Source organism: Chiloscyllium punctatum, chromosome 39, assembly GCF_047496795.1.
Source record: "Chiloscyllium punctatum isolate Juve2018m chromosome 39, sChiPun1.3, whole genome shotgun sequence".
Lineage (NCBI taxonomy): Eukaryota > Metazoa > Chordata > Chondrichthyes > Orectolobiformes > Hemiscylliidae > Chiloscyllium > Chiloscyllium punctatum.
The window spans coordinates 67883036-67900509 of NC_092777.1; the positions used below are offsets into that span (position 1 = coordinate 67883036).

The window sequence follows — 17474 nt, forward strand, 5'->3', positions numbered from 1 at the left end:
TAGGCTGGTCTCTCTCTCTCTCTCTCTCATGTTTACCCTGAAGTAGTCTGTGAATGGATCATTCAGATGTCATGGGAGGGTTAGGTCAAGCTGTTGCTGTGACCAAGGAGACGCCTCAGCATCAAAGGGGAATGTCCTGCTGGGGTTGGCCGGGTAATTGTACCAAAGAAGGGTGCAAGAGGTAGGGAGCAGAATATGGACGGTTCCAACCTGAAAGGTTGACTCCCCTTCTCCTCCGTGCTGCTTGACCGGTTGTGCTTTTTCCAGCTCCACGCTTCACCCACAGCAGAATGAAGATTCAAAGGGAGTGGGAAGAGAAGGACACTTGAGGTGAGGGGAAGAATGAGGCAGAAGTCTCAGTGGAAAGGAGGTGGCAAGTGAAGCTAGTGAGTGGCTGAAAAAGGAGCAGCTTTAAACCTGTAACCAAACTGGCTGTCAGGCAAACTTGTCATCATTCCTAAATTCTTTGTCAATGATTGTGGATTTTCTCACTTGAACCTGCATAAATCCAGGAGCTATTGTTTGGGGAATATGTAATAGCTACATGAACACCACCAACAGTTATATTTCAATCTGAATTTAAAATGCAATAAATTGGGTTGCAGCTGCATGTTTTGAATGATCCATCTTTGAAACCAAATGTGAATCTTCACTTTAGGGCTGCATCAGCTCAGGAAGTACCATCTTTGAAAACATATGATGCATTCTACTGTACTGAAGATTGTAAATTGTTAACTTCAAATCTGAGTTTGAGAGCTGAGGTGCAGTAAATGGAACTTTAATATCTCATTAAGATGTTCTAGCTTCCAATGGAACCTTATTGGCTTTGATCTCACTGACGTGCAGACATTGCAATTCAGATTATGGCATTTTGTGTCCAAAAGTTTGCATCTGTTATATTGAAAGAAACTCTTGGTGCTAATGTATGCCTATTGTCTTATGCAAATTAAAACACTGTGGTGTGTAAGAAATAAATGCTTTCCTTGTTTTTGTGGCTTTAAGTTTAATGGAAGATTAATTATTATTGAGGATATTGATAAATTCCTCAGATTCTGTTATTTGTGAGTCTAAATGCCCCATATGTCAATAACAATACACAAGACAGTGTTACGATGCATCACTTAATAAATATGTTGATGAGACTGAAGAAAGAAACCCCTAAAAACCAAGAAGTCATGTCAGGAAAATGACCAGAAGAATGCATGGCGGGAAAAACGAATTGGCCCTCGGTCTGTGATACTGTCAGTGACAGTGTTATTGCTGCAGGGGTCTCTGGGATGGTCTCTGACAGTGTCTATGACAGTCTCTCTGATGGTCTTGGTGCTGTGATGGTCTCTGTTGGTCAGAGTCTGTGTGTCTCTGCCTGTGTTCCTGTGCGGTGTTTGTACCTATTGCTGTGAGCAGCCCAAGCGATTGATGAAACATTACAACAGAACTACTTGCGGATATGTTTCAAGCATTGTTGTAAAGCTACTCCTTTTGGCTCCAGTTCTGAAAGAGTCAACATATTCCACAGGCTGTGGCATTTAAGAGGTGATCTCAGACTGGGAGCAAGCAAAAGACCAGGAACCTGCTGGATCACTTTAAACCTGAGTTCTCCTTCTCTCTCCCACTATCTCTCACTCGTCATCAGTATCTCTCTTGCTGTCTGACCTGCTTACCCCATCAGATTCTCCCTATATGTCTGTCCCCTAAACGTCTCTTGTTGCTCCTGTCTCTCTCCTCATCCTAGTTCTCCCAATCCTCTCTCTCTCAACTCACCAACTGTTCTGTCTCTTCACATTGCAAAAATATCTCTCCTCACCCTATCTCTTTCATTGTCTCTCTCTCTCCTCCAGTCACTACACCCCTTATCTATATCTCTCTCTCCCTTTTCTTGTATTCTTTCTCTCTCTCCTTCTTCCTTACCCTATACCTTACTCTCTATTCATTTATCTTCTTTTCTCATTCAATTCCCACTTGCTTCTCCTTTGCTTTCCTTTTCTCTCTCTGTTTCACTGAGGAAATTCTCTTTCTCTTTCTCTTTTTCTCTTTTCTTTCTCTCATTCTCTCATTCCTTCCCTCTTCCTCTCTCTCTCTCTCTCTGAGGAAGCGATGGTCATTTTCGAGAAGGTTGTGACCTTTATTCGGTGGCGTTTGAGGAGACGTTCAGGCTCCTACAGGAAGGGCTCATGGAGGAGTCAGAGTTACACAGTGACTGAGTCCAGGTACTGGCTTCAACACTTGTATCGTTTTGTTGAGGCTGCACAATGTTAATGAGTCGGGAACCTTCGCTTTAGAAAATGATGCGTTCATTTATCCCCAATTCACAAAGGAAATCATTACAAATGTGTTTAATTTTGTTTCATGGGCGTCCGTAGCCCAGTTAAGTTGCAGACTAAATGTGTTTGATCTACATAGTCATTGGCTTTACAACTTCTGGATAAATAAAAATGCAAATGTTCAAAAATATAATAGTGTTTATGATAATTCTCATAAAATGGAAGCAATACTAACATAGAGAGAGAGAGAGAGAAAGAGAGAGAGTGAGAGAGGAGGTGAGAACTTTAACCCAGTGAGTGACAATTCTCTCAGAGTGCATGACTTGGGATGGACAGAAATAAAGATGTTGCCAATCTGGTTGGACAGCAATCCTCAGTTGAAGGGAGGGATGGAGGTATTATGAATGTTGTTTGATTGGAGCCGATGTATCCGCTTTGGGCAAGGTTGGAGATGGCAAGTGACACAGCAGCAGTTCCTAAGGGTAAAAACAATGACTGCAGATGCTGGAAACCAGATTCTGGATTAGTGGTGCTGGAAGAGCACAGCAGTTCAGGCAGCATCCAAGTAGCTTCGAAATTGACATTTCGGGCAAAAGCCCTTCATCAGGAAACGTCAATTTCGAAGCTACTTGGATGCTGCCTGAACTGCTGTGCTCTTCCAGCACCACTAATCCAGAAAGCAGTTCCTAAAGGTTGAGAGAGGGTGAGGGTCTGAGAGGAGGTTCCAGTGGAGGACAAATATTGGAGGTGGGTGAAAAGTTTCAATCATTCCCAGGAAGACTCCTGGGCAGAGGTGTAAGTGATGGTAAAGGACCTCATGTGGAAACTCATTGAAGTGAGGGTGTAAGAGGGTAAACGGAGGCCTTTGCTAAGGACAGATCATTCAGTGGAAGTCAGAGAGAAAAGTGAGACTACAACAAAGGAGGAGACTGAAAAGCAAACTAGAATGAGAGGAAAGTGAAGTGAAACAACAATCTGAAAGATGGTTTTCTCTAGCAGTTGTTGAATCTGACAGTTTAGATTAGATTACTTACAGTGTGGAAACAGGCCCTTCGGCCCAACAAGTCCACACCGACCCGCCGAAGCGCAACCCACCCATACCCCTATATCTACCCCTTACCTAACACTAAGGGCAATTTAGCATGGCCAATTCACCTGACCTGCACATCTTTGGACTGTGGGAGGAAACCGGAGCACCCGGAGGAAACCCACGCAGACACGGGGAGAACGTGCAAACTCCACACAGACAGTCTGCCTGAGGCGGGAATTGAACCTGGGTCTCTGGTGCTGTGAGGCAGCAGTGCTAACCACTGTGCCACCGTGCCGCACACAGTTCTTGAAAGGTTGAATCCTTTTTTGTTAAAGAGTAAGAGACAGTGCAATCACAGAATCACCGAATTGATATGGCATGGAAGGTGGTCATTTGGCCCATTGTGCCTGCACCAAGAAACCTGGAATTCAGGATTGTGGGTGTGATAGGGAACTGGAGCTTGAGGTCAAGGAGAACTCAACCTGAACTGAAACAGGGAGAAACTAGGACCTTTGTGAGAGTGTATTATAGCCTTGAGTTACAGACAAGTGCAGTGAGCTCCCAGGTCTGTGTTCCAACTCAGACACTCCCATATTGTCACAAACTGAATGAAGATACAGTCAGCAACAACATGCTTTAGAAAAGGGAGATAGATGCTGTGTACGTTGTGAAGTGAGAGTGAGGGAGGGGGCGCTGAAGTCAGGAGATGCTAACACTGTTCCATCATAATTCCTACAGAATGTTTCAGCGAAAGGAAACTTGGAGCAGGGATCTGCAGAACCCATCAATGCCCCATTCATCTCCACCGGCTCCAGGACTCCAGGCAAACACATTATCCAATGGCCAGGTGGTGAGGAAGAGGAGGCGGCTGCCTACAAACCCTGGGGGCCTCCTATCCAAGAATGCAGGTAGATGGAACTGTGTGAGAACACCCTGCTCTCAACAAGAAACACTTCTCATTTAGATAACATCTTTCACATGACAATATGTTCCAAGTGACTAGCAGCAGTGATATCAACAAAAACATTTTTGACACTGAAGCACGAGAGAGGATCTCCAGAAACAGGGTCACAATTGGGAAGGACGACAGGGGTCTAGAGGTGGATAATGTTTGGGAATGTATTGTAGGAGTTGTACACTGCATCGCATGGTTCATCTTTAGTTGCAAACACTCCCAGGACAGGGACAGGGGTTAGATACAGAGTAAAGCTCCTTCTACATCGTCCCCAACAAACACTCCCAGGAGAGGGACAGCACAGGGTTAGATACAGAGTAAAGCTCCCTCTACACTGTCCCCATCAAACACTCCCAGGAAAGGGACAGCACAGGGTTAGATACAGAGTAAAGCTCCCTCTACACTGTCCCCATCAAACTCTCCAGGGGAGACACAAGGAGGTTTGTTTTAAATCGGTGTGAGCTTTGATTATCAATGTCAGGAGGAGACGGTGATGTTGAGCTCCGAAGGTTTGTGAGTTCAGATTGTGACTCTATGGAGAAACATCTGACGCTGTGCTGCTCTGCACAATCCTGTTTTCTGGAGAGTGTGTTATTGTTTCTGAGAAGCAGCAAATAGAATTGACACTGGAATCTCAGCTTTTGTGCATAAAACCTGTGCGATGTCCTTGACAAATGCAATTTCAAAATTCCTGCCATTTACATTATTTACATTTTTATTCAAAGACAAAACCTATTGAGAGACTTTGTTGTTTGTGATGGATTGTTATGTGGTATTTTGTAAAATTTAACTGGTCTAGATTTGCATTATCTCCTTGAGTTTCAGACAAGTGCCGTGAGATGCCAGGTCTGTATTCCAACTCAGACACTCTCAAACTGAATGATGATTCAGTCAGGAACAAAATGCTTTAGAAAAGGGAGATAGATGCTGTGCACATTGGGAGGTGAGGGTAAGCCCGAGAGCCAGCTGCATTATGGTGGTGCTGAGTTTAATATGTAAGGAGGCTGAGGAGGTTGGGATGGTTAAGTGTGGTTTTATGACGATGTGGTGCTTGGCAATTCAACTGCAGGCAAACAGGAAAAGGCTCAATGTGTTTGAAGGTGTAATCCTGTACTCCCTCTCCCCAAAGTGTGGAGCCAGAACTGAGAGGAATCCTGACGCGTAAGGTTTGGCATCCCAGAGCTCACTCCCTCTACAAGCAAGCTGCTGGTTTGATGACTCTGGCCCACAGCCCTTTACTGGTCAATGAATGACCGTGGAAGGCCCTCTCTGTTACTTACCCAGCTCCAGGACACACCAGACCCTCTCTCGTTGGCTACCCCAGTCACTGTGTGCTTGGAGAGGGGTGCGTGGAGTAGAGAGCTGCTGATGGGGAAATGACATCATATTAATTGACAAACCAGTCAGCAGGATCCACACGCAAGTTCTCGAGTCACCCACATCTGTCTGTCGGATTCATCAGTGTGACCAGGGGATCTTAATGCAATGTGATCTTCCAATGCAAACACTGCCATCTGTGTCCCACATTACACCAGAAACCACATTCCAAAACTTACTACATTGACACACAGACACAGACATACCAAGCCACACAACTGTCTTTCATTGGAATCTCCTGCACTTATACACTCAACCTCATCAAATAGTGATTATCAGTCCCACACAAACTCACACTGACTCTCACTGGGGTACAGTCCCCCACACACTGACTCTCACTGGGGTACAGTCCCACACACTGACTCTCACTGGGATACAGTCCCACACACACTGACTCTCACTGGGGTACACTCCCACACACACTGACTCTCACTGGGGTACAGTCCCACACACACTGACTCTCACTGGGGTACAGTCCCACACACACTGACTCTCACTGGGATACAATCCCACACACATTGACTCTCACTGGGGTACAGTCCCACACACACTGACTCTCACTGGGATACAATCCCACACACATTGACTCTCACTGGGGTACAGTCCCACACACACTGACTCTTACTGGATTACAATGCCACACATACTGACTCTCACTGGGTACAGTCCCAGGCACACACTGACTCTCACTGGGTACAGTCCCAGACACACACTGACTCTCACTGGGGCACAGTCCCACACACACTGACTCTCACTGGGGCACAGTCCCACACACACTGACTCTCACTGGGGTACAGTCCCACACACACTGACTCTCACTGGGGTACAGTCCCACACACACCGACTTTCACTGGGGTACAGCTCCCACGCACACACTGACTCTCACTGGGGTACAGTCCTACACACACTGACTCTCACTGGGATACAGTCCCACACACACTGACTCTCACTAAGTTACAGTCCCACACAAACTGACTCTCACTGGGGTACAGTCCCACACACACTGACTTTCACTGGGGTACAGCTCCCACGCACACACTGACTCTCACTGGGGTACAGTCCCACACACACTGACTCTCACTAAGTTACAGTCCTACACAAATTGACTCTCACTGGGGTACAGTCCCACACACACTTACTTTCACTGGGGTACAGCTCCCCCACACACATGACTCTCAGTGAGGTACAGTCCCACACACACTGACTCTCACTGGGTTACAGTCCCACACACACTGGCTCTCACTGTGGTACAGTCCCCCACACACTACTCTCACTGGGGTACAGTCCCACACACACTGGCTCTCACTGTGGTACAGTAGCACACACACTGACTCTCATTGGGGTACAGTCCCCCACACACTACTCTCACTGGGGTACAGTCCCAGACACACACTGACTCTCACTGGGGCACAGTCCCACACACACTGACTCTCACTGGGGCACAGTCCCACACACACCGAATCTCACTGGGGTACAGTCGCACACATACTTACTCTCACTGGGGAAAACCCCCCCGCACACACATGACTCTCAGGTACAGTCCCACACACACTGACTCTCACTGTGATCCAGTCACACACACACTGAGTCTCACTGGGGTACAGACTCACGCACACTGACTCTCACTGGAGTACAGTCCCACACACACTGACTCTCACTGGGGTACAGTCCCCCACACACTGACTCTCACTGGGTTACAGTCACACACACACTGCCTCTCACTAAGTTACAATCCTACACACACTGACTCTCACTGGGGTACAGTCCCACACACACTTACTCTCACTGGGGTACAGTCACACACACACTGACTCTCGCTGTGATACAGTCACACACACACTGCCTCTCACTAAGTTACAATCCTACACACACTGACTCTCACTGGGGTACAGTCCCACACACACTTACTCTCACTGGGGTACAGTCACACACACACTGACTCTCGCTGTGATACAGTCACACACTGAGTCTCACTGCGTTACAGCTCCCACACACACTGACTCTCACTGGGGTACAGTCCCACACAAACTGACTCTCACTGGGGTACAGTCCCAAACACACTGACTTTCACTGGGGTACAGCTCCCACGCACACACTGACTCTCACTGGGGTACAGTCCCACACACACTGACTCTCACTAAGTTACAGTCCTACACAAATTGACTCTCACTGGGGTACAGTCCCACACACACTTACTTTCACTGGGGTACAGCTCCCACACACACATGACTCTCAGTGAGGTACAGTCCCACACACACTGACTCTCACTGGGGTACAGTCACACACACACATGACTCTCAGTGAGGTACAGTCCCACAAACACTGGCTCTCACTGTGGTACAGTCCCCCACACACTACTCTCACTGGGGTACATTCCCACACACACTGGCTCTCACTGTGGTACAGTAGCACACACACTGACTCTCATTGGGGTACAGTCCCCCACACACTACTCTCACTGGGGTACAGTCCCAGACACACACTGACTCTCACTGGGGCACAGTCCCACACACACTGACTCTCACTGGGGCACAGTCCCACACACACCGAATCTCACTGGGGTACAGTCGCACACATACTTACTCTCACTGGGGAAAACCCCCCCGCACACACATGACTCTCAGGTACAGTCCCACACACACTGACTCTCACTGTGATCCAGTCACACACACACTGAGTCTCACTGGGGTACAGACTCACGCACACTGACTCTCACTGGAGTACAGTCCCACACACACTGACTCTCACTGGGGTACAGTCCCCCACACACTGACTCTCACTGGGGTACAGTCCCACACACACTGACTCTCACTGGGGTACAGTCCCCCACACACTGACTCTCACTGGGGTACAGTCCCACACACACTTACTCTCACTGGGGTACAGTCCTACACACACTGACTCTCACTGGAGCACAGTCCCACACACACTTACTCTCACTGGGGTACAGTCACACACACACCGAATCTCACTGGGGTACACTCCCACACACACTGACTCTCACTGGGGTACAGTCCCCCACACACTGACTCTCACTGGGGTACAGTCCCACACACACTGACTCTCACTGGGTTACAGTCCTACACACACTGACTCTCACTGGGGTACTGTTCCCCACACACTTATTCTCACTGGGGTACAGCTCCCACACACAGATGACTCTCAGTGAGGTACAGTCCCACACACACTGACTGTCACTGTGATACAGTCACACACACACTGACTCTCACTGGGGTACAGCTACCAAACACACTGACTCTCACTGGGGTACAGTCCCACGCACACTGGCTCTCACTGTGGTACAGTAGCACACACACTGACTCTCACTGGGGTACAGTCCCACACACACTGACTCTGACTGGGGTACAGTCCCACACACACTGACTCTTACTGGGTTACAGTCAAACACACAGTGCCTCTCACTGGGGTACAGCTCCCAAGCACACATGATTCTCACTGAAGTACAGTCGCACACATTCTGACTTTCACTGGGGTGCAGTCCCACAGACACTGACGCTCATTGGGTTACAGTAGCACAAACACTGACTCTCACTGGGGTACCGTCCCACATGCTCTGACTCTCACAGGAGTACAGTCCACACACACTGACTCTCACTGGGGTACAGCTCCCACACACACACTGACTCTCACTAGGGTACAGTCGCACACACACTGACTCTCACTGGGGTACACTCCCACACACACTGACTCTCACTGGGGTACACTCCCACACACACTGACTCTCACTGGGGTACACTCCCACACACACTGACTCTCACTGGGGTACAGTCCCACACACACTGACTCTCACTGGGGTACAGTCCCACGCACACTGACTCTCACTGGGATACAGTCCCACACACACTGACTCTCACTGGGGTACAGTCCCACACACACTGACTCTCAGTGGGATACAGTCCCACACACACTGACTCTTACTGGGTTACAGTCAAACACACAGTGCCTCTCACTGGGGTACAGCTCCCAAGCACACATGATTCTCACTGAAGTACAGTCGCACACATTCTGACTTTCACTGGGGTACAGTCCCACACGCTCTGACTCTCATTGGGTTACAGTAGCACAAACACTGACTCTCACTGGGGTACCGTCCCACATGCTCTGACTCTCACAGGAGTACAGTCCACACACACTGACTCTCACTGGGGTACAGCTCCCACACACACACTGACTCTCACTAGGGTACAGTCGCACACACACTGACTCTCACTGGGATACAGTCCCACACACAATGACTCTCACTGGGGTACAGTCCCACACACACTGACTCTCAGTGGGATACAGTCCCACACACACTGATTCTCACTGGGGTACAGTCCCATACACCCTGTCTCATGCTCAGTGACTGACAGGGCAGCCTTGGGTCTGGGTACGATCAGTGTGATTAGCAGATAAAGTTTTCTTCGCTTTAGTGTTTGGGATTTTGAATGTACTCGGGGGCAGTGGGGCAGTGCCTTTCCCCGGAGCTTATTGAGCTGTGTTTTATAGTCAATGTTCTGTTGCCATAGAAATGGAATAAATGTTTGATGGAGCGAATCTCAGGTTCCAACCGGAGGCATGTTGCCTTCTTGTATCCTCAGCCTCTCGGTCCACAATTAGCTGATTGATTCCGTGCTCACCGACAGGCAGAGTAACAGGATCCTGGTGCTTGTATTGTAGAGTAACATTAGACTGCAGATAGAGACTGTCAGGAGAGACATTGGGTCAGCCAGCAACCATTCTGCAAATGATACTAATCCTCTCAAACAATGGTACATTTCCCTGTTAATTATATCATGGAATCATAAAATCCCTAAACGATTTGGTCCATCAGGTCAGCACAGACCCTCTGAAGAGCATTCCACCCAAATACACACTCTCCCTATCCCTGCACCTTCACATTTACCATGGCTTAGCCAACAAGCCTGAATATCTTTGGAGGGTCAGTACTGAGGGGGTGCCACATTGTCAGAGGGTCAGTGCTGAGGGAGTGCTGCACTGTCGGAGGGTCAGTGCTGAGGGAGTGGGCACTGTTGGAGGGTCAGTGCTGAGGGAGTGCCGCACTGTCGGAGGGTCAGTGCTGAGGGAGTGGGCACTGTTGGAGGGTCAGTGCTGAGGGAGTGCCGCACTGTCGTATGGTCAGTGCTGAGGGAGTGGGCACTGTCGGAGGGTCAGTGCTGAGTGAGTGCCGCACTGTCGGACGGTCAGTGCCGAGAGAATGCCACACTGTCGGCGGGTCAGTGCTGAGGGAGCGCCACACTGTCGGAGAGTCAGTGCTGAGGGAGTGCCGCACTGTTGGATGGTCAGTGCTGAGGGAGTGGGCACTATCGGAGGGTCAGTGCTGAGGGAGTGCCGCACTGTTGGAGAGTCAGTGCTGAGGGAGTGGGCACTGTCGGTGGGTCAGTGCTGAGGGAGTTCGGCACTGTCGGAGGGTCAGTGCTGAGGGAGTGCTGCACTGTCGGTGGGTCAGTGCTGAGGGAGTTCGGCACTGTCGGAGGGTCAGTGCTGAGGGAGTGGGCACTGTTGAAGGGTCAGTGCTGAGGGAGTGCCGCACTGTCGGAGGGTCAGTGCTGAGGGAGTGGGCACTGTCGGAGGGTCAGTGCTGAGGGAGTGCCGCACTGTCGGAGGGTCAGTGCTGAGGGAGTGCCGCACTGTTGGATGGTCAGTGCTGAGGGAATGCCACACTGTCGGAGGGTCAGTGCTGAGGGAGTGCCGCACTGTTGGACAGTCAGTGCTGAGGGAGTGGGCACTGTCGGAGGGTCAGTGCAGAGGGAGTGCCGCACTGTCGGTGGGTCAGTGCTGAGGGAGTTCGGCACTGTCGGAGGGTCAGTGCTGAGGGAGTGGCACTGTTGGAGGGTCAGTGCTGAGGGAGTACCGCACTGTCGGAGGTTCAGTGCTGAGGGAGTGGGCACTGTTGGAGGGTCAGTGCTGAGGGAGTGCCGCACTGTCGGAGGGTCAGTGCCAAGAGAATGCCACACTGTCGGCGGGTCAGTGCTGAGGGAGTGCCGCACTGTCGGAGGGTCAGTGCTGAGGGAGTGCCGCACTGTCGGAGGTTCAGTGCTGAGGGAGTGGGCATTGTTGGAGGTCAGTCCTGAGGGAGTGGGCACTGTCAGAGGGTCAGTGCTGAGGGAGTGGGCACTGTCGGAGGGTCAGTCCTGAGGGAGTGCCGCACTGTCGGAGGGTCAGTGCTGAGGGAGTGCCGCACTGTTGGATGGTCAGTGCTGAGGGAATGGGCACTGTCAGAGGGTCAGTCCTGAGGGAGTGCCACACTGTCAGAGGGTCAGTGCTGAGGGAATGCCACACTGTCGGAGGGTCAGTGCTGAGGGAGTGCCGCACTGTTGGAGAGTCAGTGCTGAGGGAGCAGGCACTGTCGGAGGGTCAGTGCTGAGGGAGTGCCGCACTGTCGGAGGGTTAGTGCTGAGGGAGTGCCGCACTGTCGGTGGGTCAGTGCTGAGGGAGTGCCGCACTGTCGGAGGGTCAGTGCTGAGGGAGTGCCGCACTGTCGGAGGGTCAGTGCTGAGGGAGTGCCGCACTGTCGGAGGGTCAGTGCTGAGGGAGTGGGCACTGTCGGAGGTTCAGTGCTGAGGGAGTGCCGCACTGTCGGAGGGTCAGTGCTGAGGGAGTGGGCACTATCGGAGGGTCAGTGCTGAGGGAGTGCCGCACTGTTGGAGAGTCAGTGCTGAGGGAGTGGGCACTGTCGGAGGGTCAGTGCAGAGGGAGTGCCGCACTGTCGGAGGGTCAGTGCTGAGGGAGTGCTGCACTGTCGGTGGGTCAGTGCTGAGGGAGTTCGGCACTGTCGGAGGGTCAGTGCTGAGGGAGTGGGCACTGTTGGAGGGTCAGTGCTGAGGGAGTGCCGCACTGTCGGAGGGTCAGTGCTGAGGGAGTGGGCACTGTTGGAGGGTCAGTGCTGAGGGAGTGCCGCACTGTCGTAGGGTCAGTGCTGAGGGAGTGGGCACTGTCGGAGGGTCAGTGCTGAGGGAGTGCCGCACTGTCGGACGGTCAGTGCCGAGAGAATGCCACACTGTCGGAGGGTCAGTGCTGAGGGAGTGCCGCACTGTCGGAGGGTCAGTGCTGAGGGAGTGCCGCACTGTTGGATGGTCAGTGCTGAGGGAATGCCACACTGTCGGAGGGTCAGTGCTGAGGGAGTGCCGCACTGTTGGAGAGTCAGTGCTGAGGGAGTGGGCACTGTCGGAGGGTCAGTGCAGAGGGAGTGCCGCACTGTCGGAGGGTCAGTGCTGAGGGAGTGCTGCACTGTCGGTGGGTCAGTGCTGAGGGAGTTCGGCACTGTCGGAGGGTCAGTGCTGAGGGAGTGGCACTGTTGGAGGGTCAGTGCTGAGGGAGTGCCGCACTGTCGGAGGTTCAGTGCTGAGGGAGTGGGCACTGTTGGAGGGTCAGTGCTGAGGGAGTGCCGCACTGTCGGAGGGTCAGTGCCGAGAGAATGCCACACTGTCGGCGGGTCAGTGCTGAGGGATGCCGCACTGTCGGAGGGTCAGTGCTGAGGGAGTGCCGCACTATCGGAGGTTCAGTGCTGAGGGAGTGGGCATTGTTGGAGGTCAGTGCTGAGGGAGTGGGCACTGTCAGAGGGTCAGTGCTGAGGGAGTGGGCACTGTCGGAGGGTCAGTCCTGAGGGAGTGCCGCACTGTCGGAGGGTCAGTGCTGAGGGAATGCCACACTGTCGGAGGGTCAGTGCTGAGGGAGTGCCGCACTGTTGGAGAGTCAGTGCTGAGGGAGCAGGCACTGTCGGAGGGTCAGTGCTGAGGGAGTGCCGCACTGTCGGAGGGTCAGTGCTGAGGGAGTGCCGCACTGTCGGAGGGTCAGTGCTGAGGGAGTGGGCACTGTCGGAGGTTCAGTGCTGAGGGAGTGCCGCACTGTCGGAGGGTCAGTGCTGAGGGAGTGCCGCACTGTCGGAGGGTCAGTGCTGAGGGAGTGCCGCACTGTCGGAGGGTCAGTGCTGAGGGAGTGGGCACTATCGGAGGTTCAGTGCTGAGGGAGTGGGCACTGTCGGAGGGTCAGTGCTGAGGGAGTGGGCACTGTCGGAGGGTCAGTGCTGAGGGAGTGCCGCACTGTCGGAGGGTCAGTGCTGAGGGAGTGCCGCACTGTCGAAGGGTCAGTACTGAGGGAGTGCCGCACTGTCGGAGGGTCAGTGCTGAGGGAGTGCCGCACTGTCAGAGGGTCAGTGCTGAGGGAGTGCCGCACTGTCGGAGGGTCAGTGCTGAGGGAGTGCTGCACTGTCGGAGGGTCAGTGCTGAGGGAGTGCTGTAATGTCAGGTATACTGAGGTTTGTTATAAAAGGACTGAAGTGCACTCTCGGGTAAATGGTAACGATCCCACAGCATGTCCATTTCTCAGCATCCAAACAGTCTCTGTTGAATGTGATATTTTCGGTTTAGTGATGAAACCTCTTGTTACTCTTCCACATTTATGTTCGTAATGTGTAGAAACACGGATCGTTGCCTTGTTTTCTGTCCTGCTGAAGCGAAGTGCCCAGCTCTGTCACTGTCAGTGCTATGGTCTGTGGTGCTGTAAGAATCCTCAACAGTGTCGGCTGTGAACAGTTGATGCTCAGTGAGTGAGAGGAATTTCGTTTCTCTCTGTCGGAGCTCAAGTGCTGGCTCTAGCGGATGCGGCTGCTGATTGTCGACGTGTTATTAATCCCACAGGAGCCCAGTTGAGGGTAAATGACAAGAGCCGGAGCTGCCATGTGTCAGTGCAGCAGGGTTCCTGCATCAGTGAGTCTGATCCCTGGGGAATGTCACTCAAACCCACCCTGAGGAAAAGCATCTCTACAGATAGCAGCTTCTTCCAGTTGGTGCGGAAGGAGCATCGGGTATTGTTGAGCAGGATCCGAGAAGTCAGGAGCAGGATAAGGTGCAAACATGTAAGTCATACACGTGTGTGTTTTCTGTACAGAGTCACAAAAACAAACCAGAAATCCTAATTTTCTTCATTTGAAAAGTTCTGTATGTTTCATTGTAATTCTCCCCTCCCCTCACTCTCCCCTCCCTCTGCTCTCCTCTCCCCTCCCCACCCCACTCCTCACTCTCCCCTTAATTTCCCCTTCTCTCCTCTCTCCCTTCTTCTCTCCCCTCCATTCTCCCCTACACCCTCCCCTCCCCTCCTATCCTCTCACCTCCCCTCCTCTCCCCACCTCCTCTCCCTTCTCACTCCTCCCCCTCACCCCCACCCTCCCCTCATTCAGACTTTCACCCTGTGGTCTCTCTCTCTCTGTCTCTCTCTCTCTCTCTCTCTACCTCACCTGCTCCTTTCCCCCACTCCCTTATGCTCTGTCTCTTTTTTCCACCCTTTTCCTTTTGATTCCTTGTCTGTCTCCTGGATTCTTTTCTCTCCCAGTCAGTCTTTCTCTCTCTCTCTCTCCCCCTGCATCCCTGCATCCCACCCCCCCTCCCCTCTCCCCCTGCCCCCCGGCCCCGATTCTCACTCTCACTCTCCAAACTGCCAGCACTCCAGACTGTCTGTCTCTTCCTCAGTCTTGTCCTCTGTCCCCACACGCCATCTCTCCTTCTCTCTCTCTAACTTTCACCCTTTCTCTCTCCCAGTTTATTCTGCTCTCTTTCTCCCAATCTCTCTCTACCCTGTTTTTCCCTCTCTGACTCTCTCTGCTGCCCCCTCTCTCAGTTTATTCTGTGATATTCGATACAAACTGTTGTTGGTGGATTGTATTAAATTGAACGGTAAATGATTAGCTCAGAGTGAATGGTAGTCCCGTTGGGATGGGGGCTTGGTTTCTTGCTGTTTTCTTTGGAATGGGAATGGGTTAGTGCCTGTGTGCTGTGAATGCTTCACAATGACATTGTTGGACTTCCTCATTACATCCTACTCTCTCTCTCTCTCTCTCTGCTTCTTCTGATGACTGTCCAGAACAATCCACACGCCTGCACCTTTGCTTATCCCTCCCATCCTCATTGTGATCCTCCTCACAGATGCCACCCAGCCGTTCAGTCTATTCTAACATTTGGTTACATCGTAATTCTCTGTACCTCAACTTCATCAATTACCCTTTTGTTTCATTTCCTTCAACTCCTTTGACCACGAACCAGGTTTGACATTCTCAATCACGTTCCAGCCTCCTCGATGTTTTAGAGGGGGTTAGGTTCCAAGTGACCCCGCTCCCTGTGCCCTGACTTTGCCCCAGAACAGTTCAGCCTCAATTGAAAGTTTCTGGCTCACCCCGCAACAACCGCCATCAAGGAAATACGGGAACGGAGGGTAACAGTGAAACCTAAACACCTCAATGAGATCTGGTTGTAAGCTGCCAATAGGTGAGGGGCTACAACCCCAGTCTGTCTCACCTTCGTCACTTCTTGGGTGAATCTGAGCTGCTCCATCTCTGAGGCCAATCTCTCCTTCCTGAGGAACTGAACCCACCAAATTCTGATTGGCTGTGAGCTGGACTTTATCACTTCCACCCCTCCCACCCTATGTATAGCACAGCTACCCACCCCCCTTCTCTTTCCCATGTCCAGGTAAATGTGAAATTCCCACCTGGGATACCCACTGGATTCAGGGAGCTGGGAATGAATGGGATTCCTACACACCATCACATCCAGCCTTTGGTCTCTGTTTGGAATCAGTCAGAGATGCCCCAGGGTAAGTCTATGCGCCAACGCCCCAGGCAACTGCCCTGGGGAGTGGGAACCTGGAGCTGGGGCATTACACTGTCTGGTGGGGGAGGGGGGGCACACTATTACCATCAATTCTCCTGACAGCTGGTGGGCCTGCAGTTCTTTTGGGTACTAGGAGCCTAACTTTCCCTGAGGCAGCAGATAGTAAAACCTTTCAAGAGCTGACGGATGAAGTGAACCAATTCCGAGATTCTGCAAGGCCCACCCAGTGCCATTCGCCTTTCCGGCAAAAGTAGGGACAGAAACCAGGAGTCTGGGGAGTGAAGGAATCATCAAACCGGTGGTTTGTGGATTGGTCAGACTGATTGTGAAGGCTGATGGATCAGTTCACCACTGCGGGATTTCAAACAAACATTAAACCCTTTCTCGCAGCTGGATAAATACCTGATCCCTCACAGAGAGGATTCATACACAAAGCTGGATGGAGGGGGCTGTCTTTCATAAAGCTGGACATAAGCCATGTGTAGCTGCAATTGCAGTCAGATTCCCGGCAGTCTGCTACATTTAATACTAGTAAACGATTGTACTCATATACGAGACTGCCATGTGGGGTATTGTCAAGCTGTGCTGTTTTTCAGTGGCTGATGGAAAACATTTAAAAGGTCTACCCCAGGTACCCATTTATCTGGATGATGTGCTAATAACAGGGCAGACCAATAAAGAACACTTAGAGAACTTGGACATAGTCTTTAAACATTTCTCCCAGCCTGGTGTACACCTTAGAAGGGAAAAGCATGTGTTTCAGACAACATTCACCTAGTTGGGCTACAGAGACAAGACTGTGTTACACTTTTCAGAAGGTAATGTGGGGGTGATCAAAGGTGCCTCAGCTCTCACGTCTGTACCAGAACTTAAATCTTTTCTTGGACTGGTGAATTGTTATGGAAATTCATTCATAACCTGGCCCCCATCCTGACACCCTTACACCTGCTATTGAAAAGGATTACTTTTGGAACTGGTCTCGTAGCAAAGAAGTAGCCTTTGGGGAAGTGAAGAAGCAGCTATCATTATCTAAGGTGTTGGCACTACCCCAAGGGAGATGTGGTGTTGACATGCTAAGCCTCCCTGTAGAGTAGCAGGGTAGTATTACTTCATAATTCCTGAAGAAGGGCTCATGCCTGAAATGTCGATTTTCCTGTTCCTTGGATGATGCCTGACCTGCTGCGCTTTTCCAGCAACACATTTTCAGCTCTGATCTCCAGCATCTG

General features: G+C 51.3%; 1 protein-coding gene across 1 annotated transcript in view; it reads left to right on the forward strand.

Annotated features, from left to right (window-relative positions):
- The window catches only part of ankfn1a (ankyrin repeat and fibronectin type III domain containing 1a), a 338629-nt gene that overhangs the window by 66123 nt on the left and 255032 nt on the right, over positions 1-17474 (forward strand). The window contains exons 5-6 of the mRNA XM_072559008.1: positions 4030-4199; positions 14284-14501. Of these exons, the coding sequence (XP_072415109.1) occupies positions 4030-4199; positions 14284-14501 (388 nt within the window). The remainder of the gene's footprint in view (positions 1-4029; positions 4200-14283; positions 14502-17474) is intronic.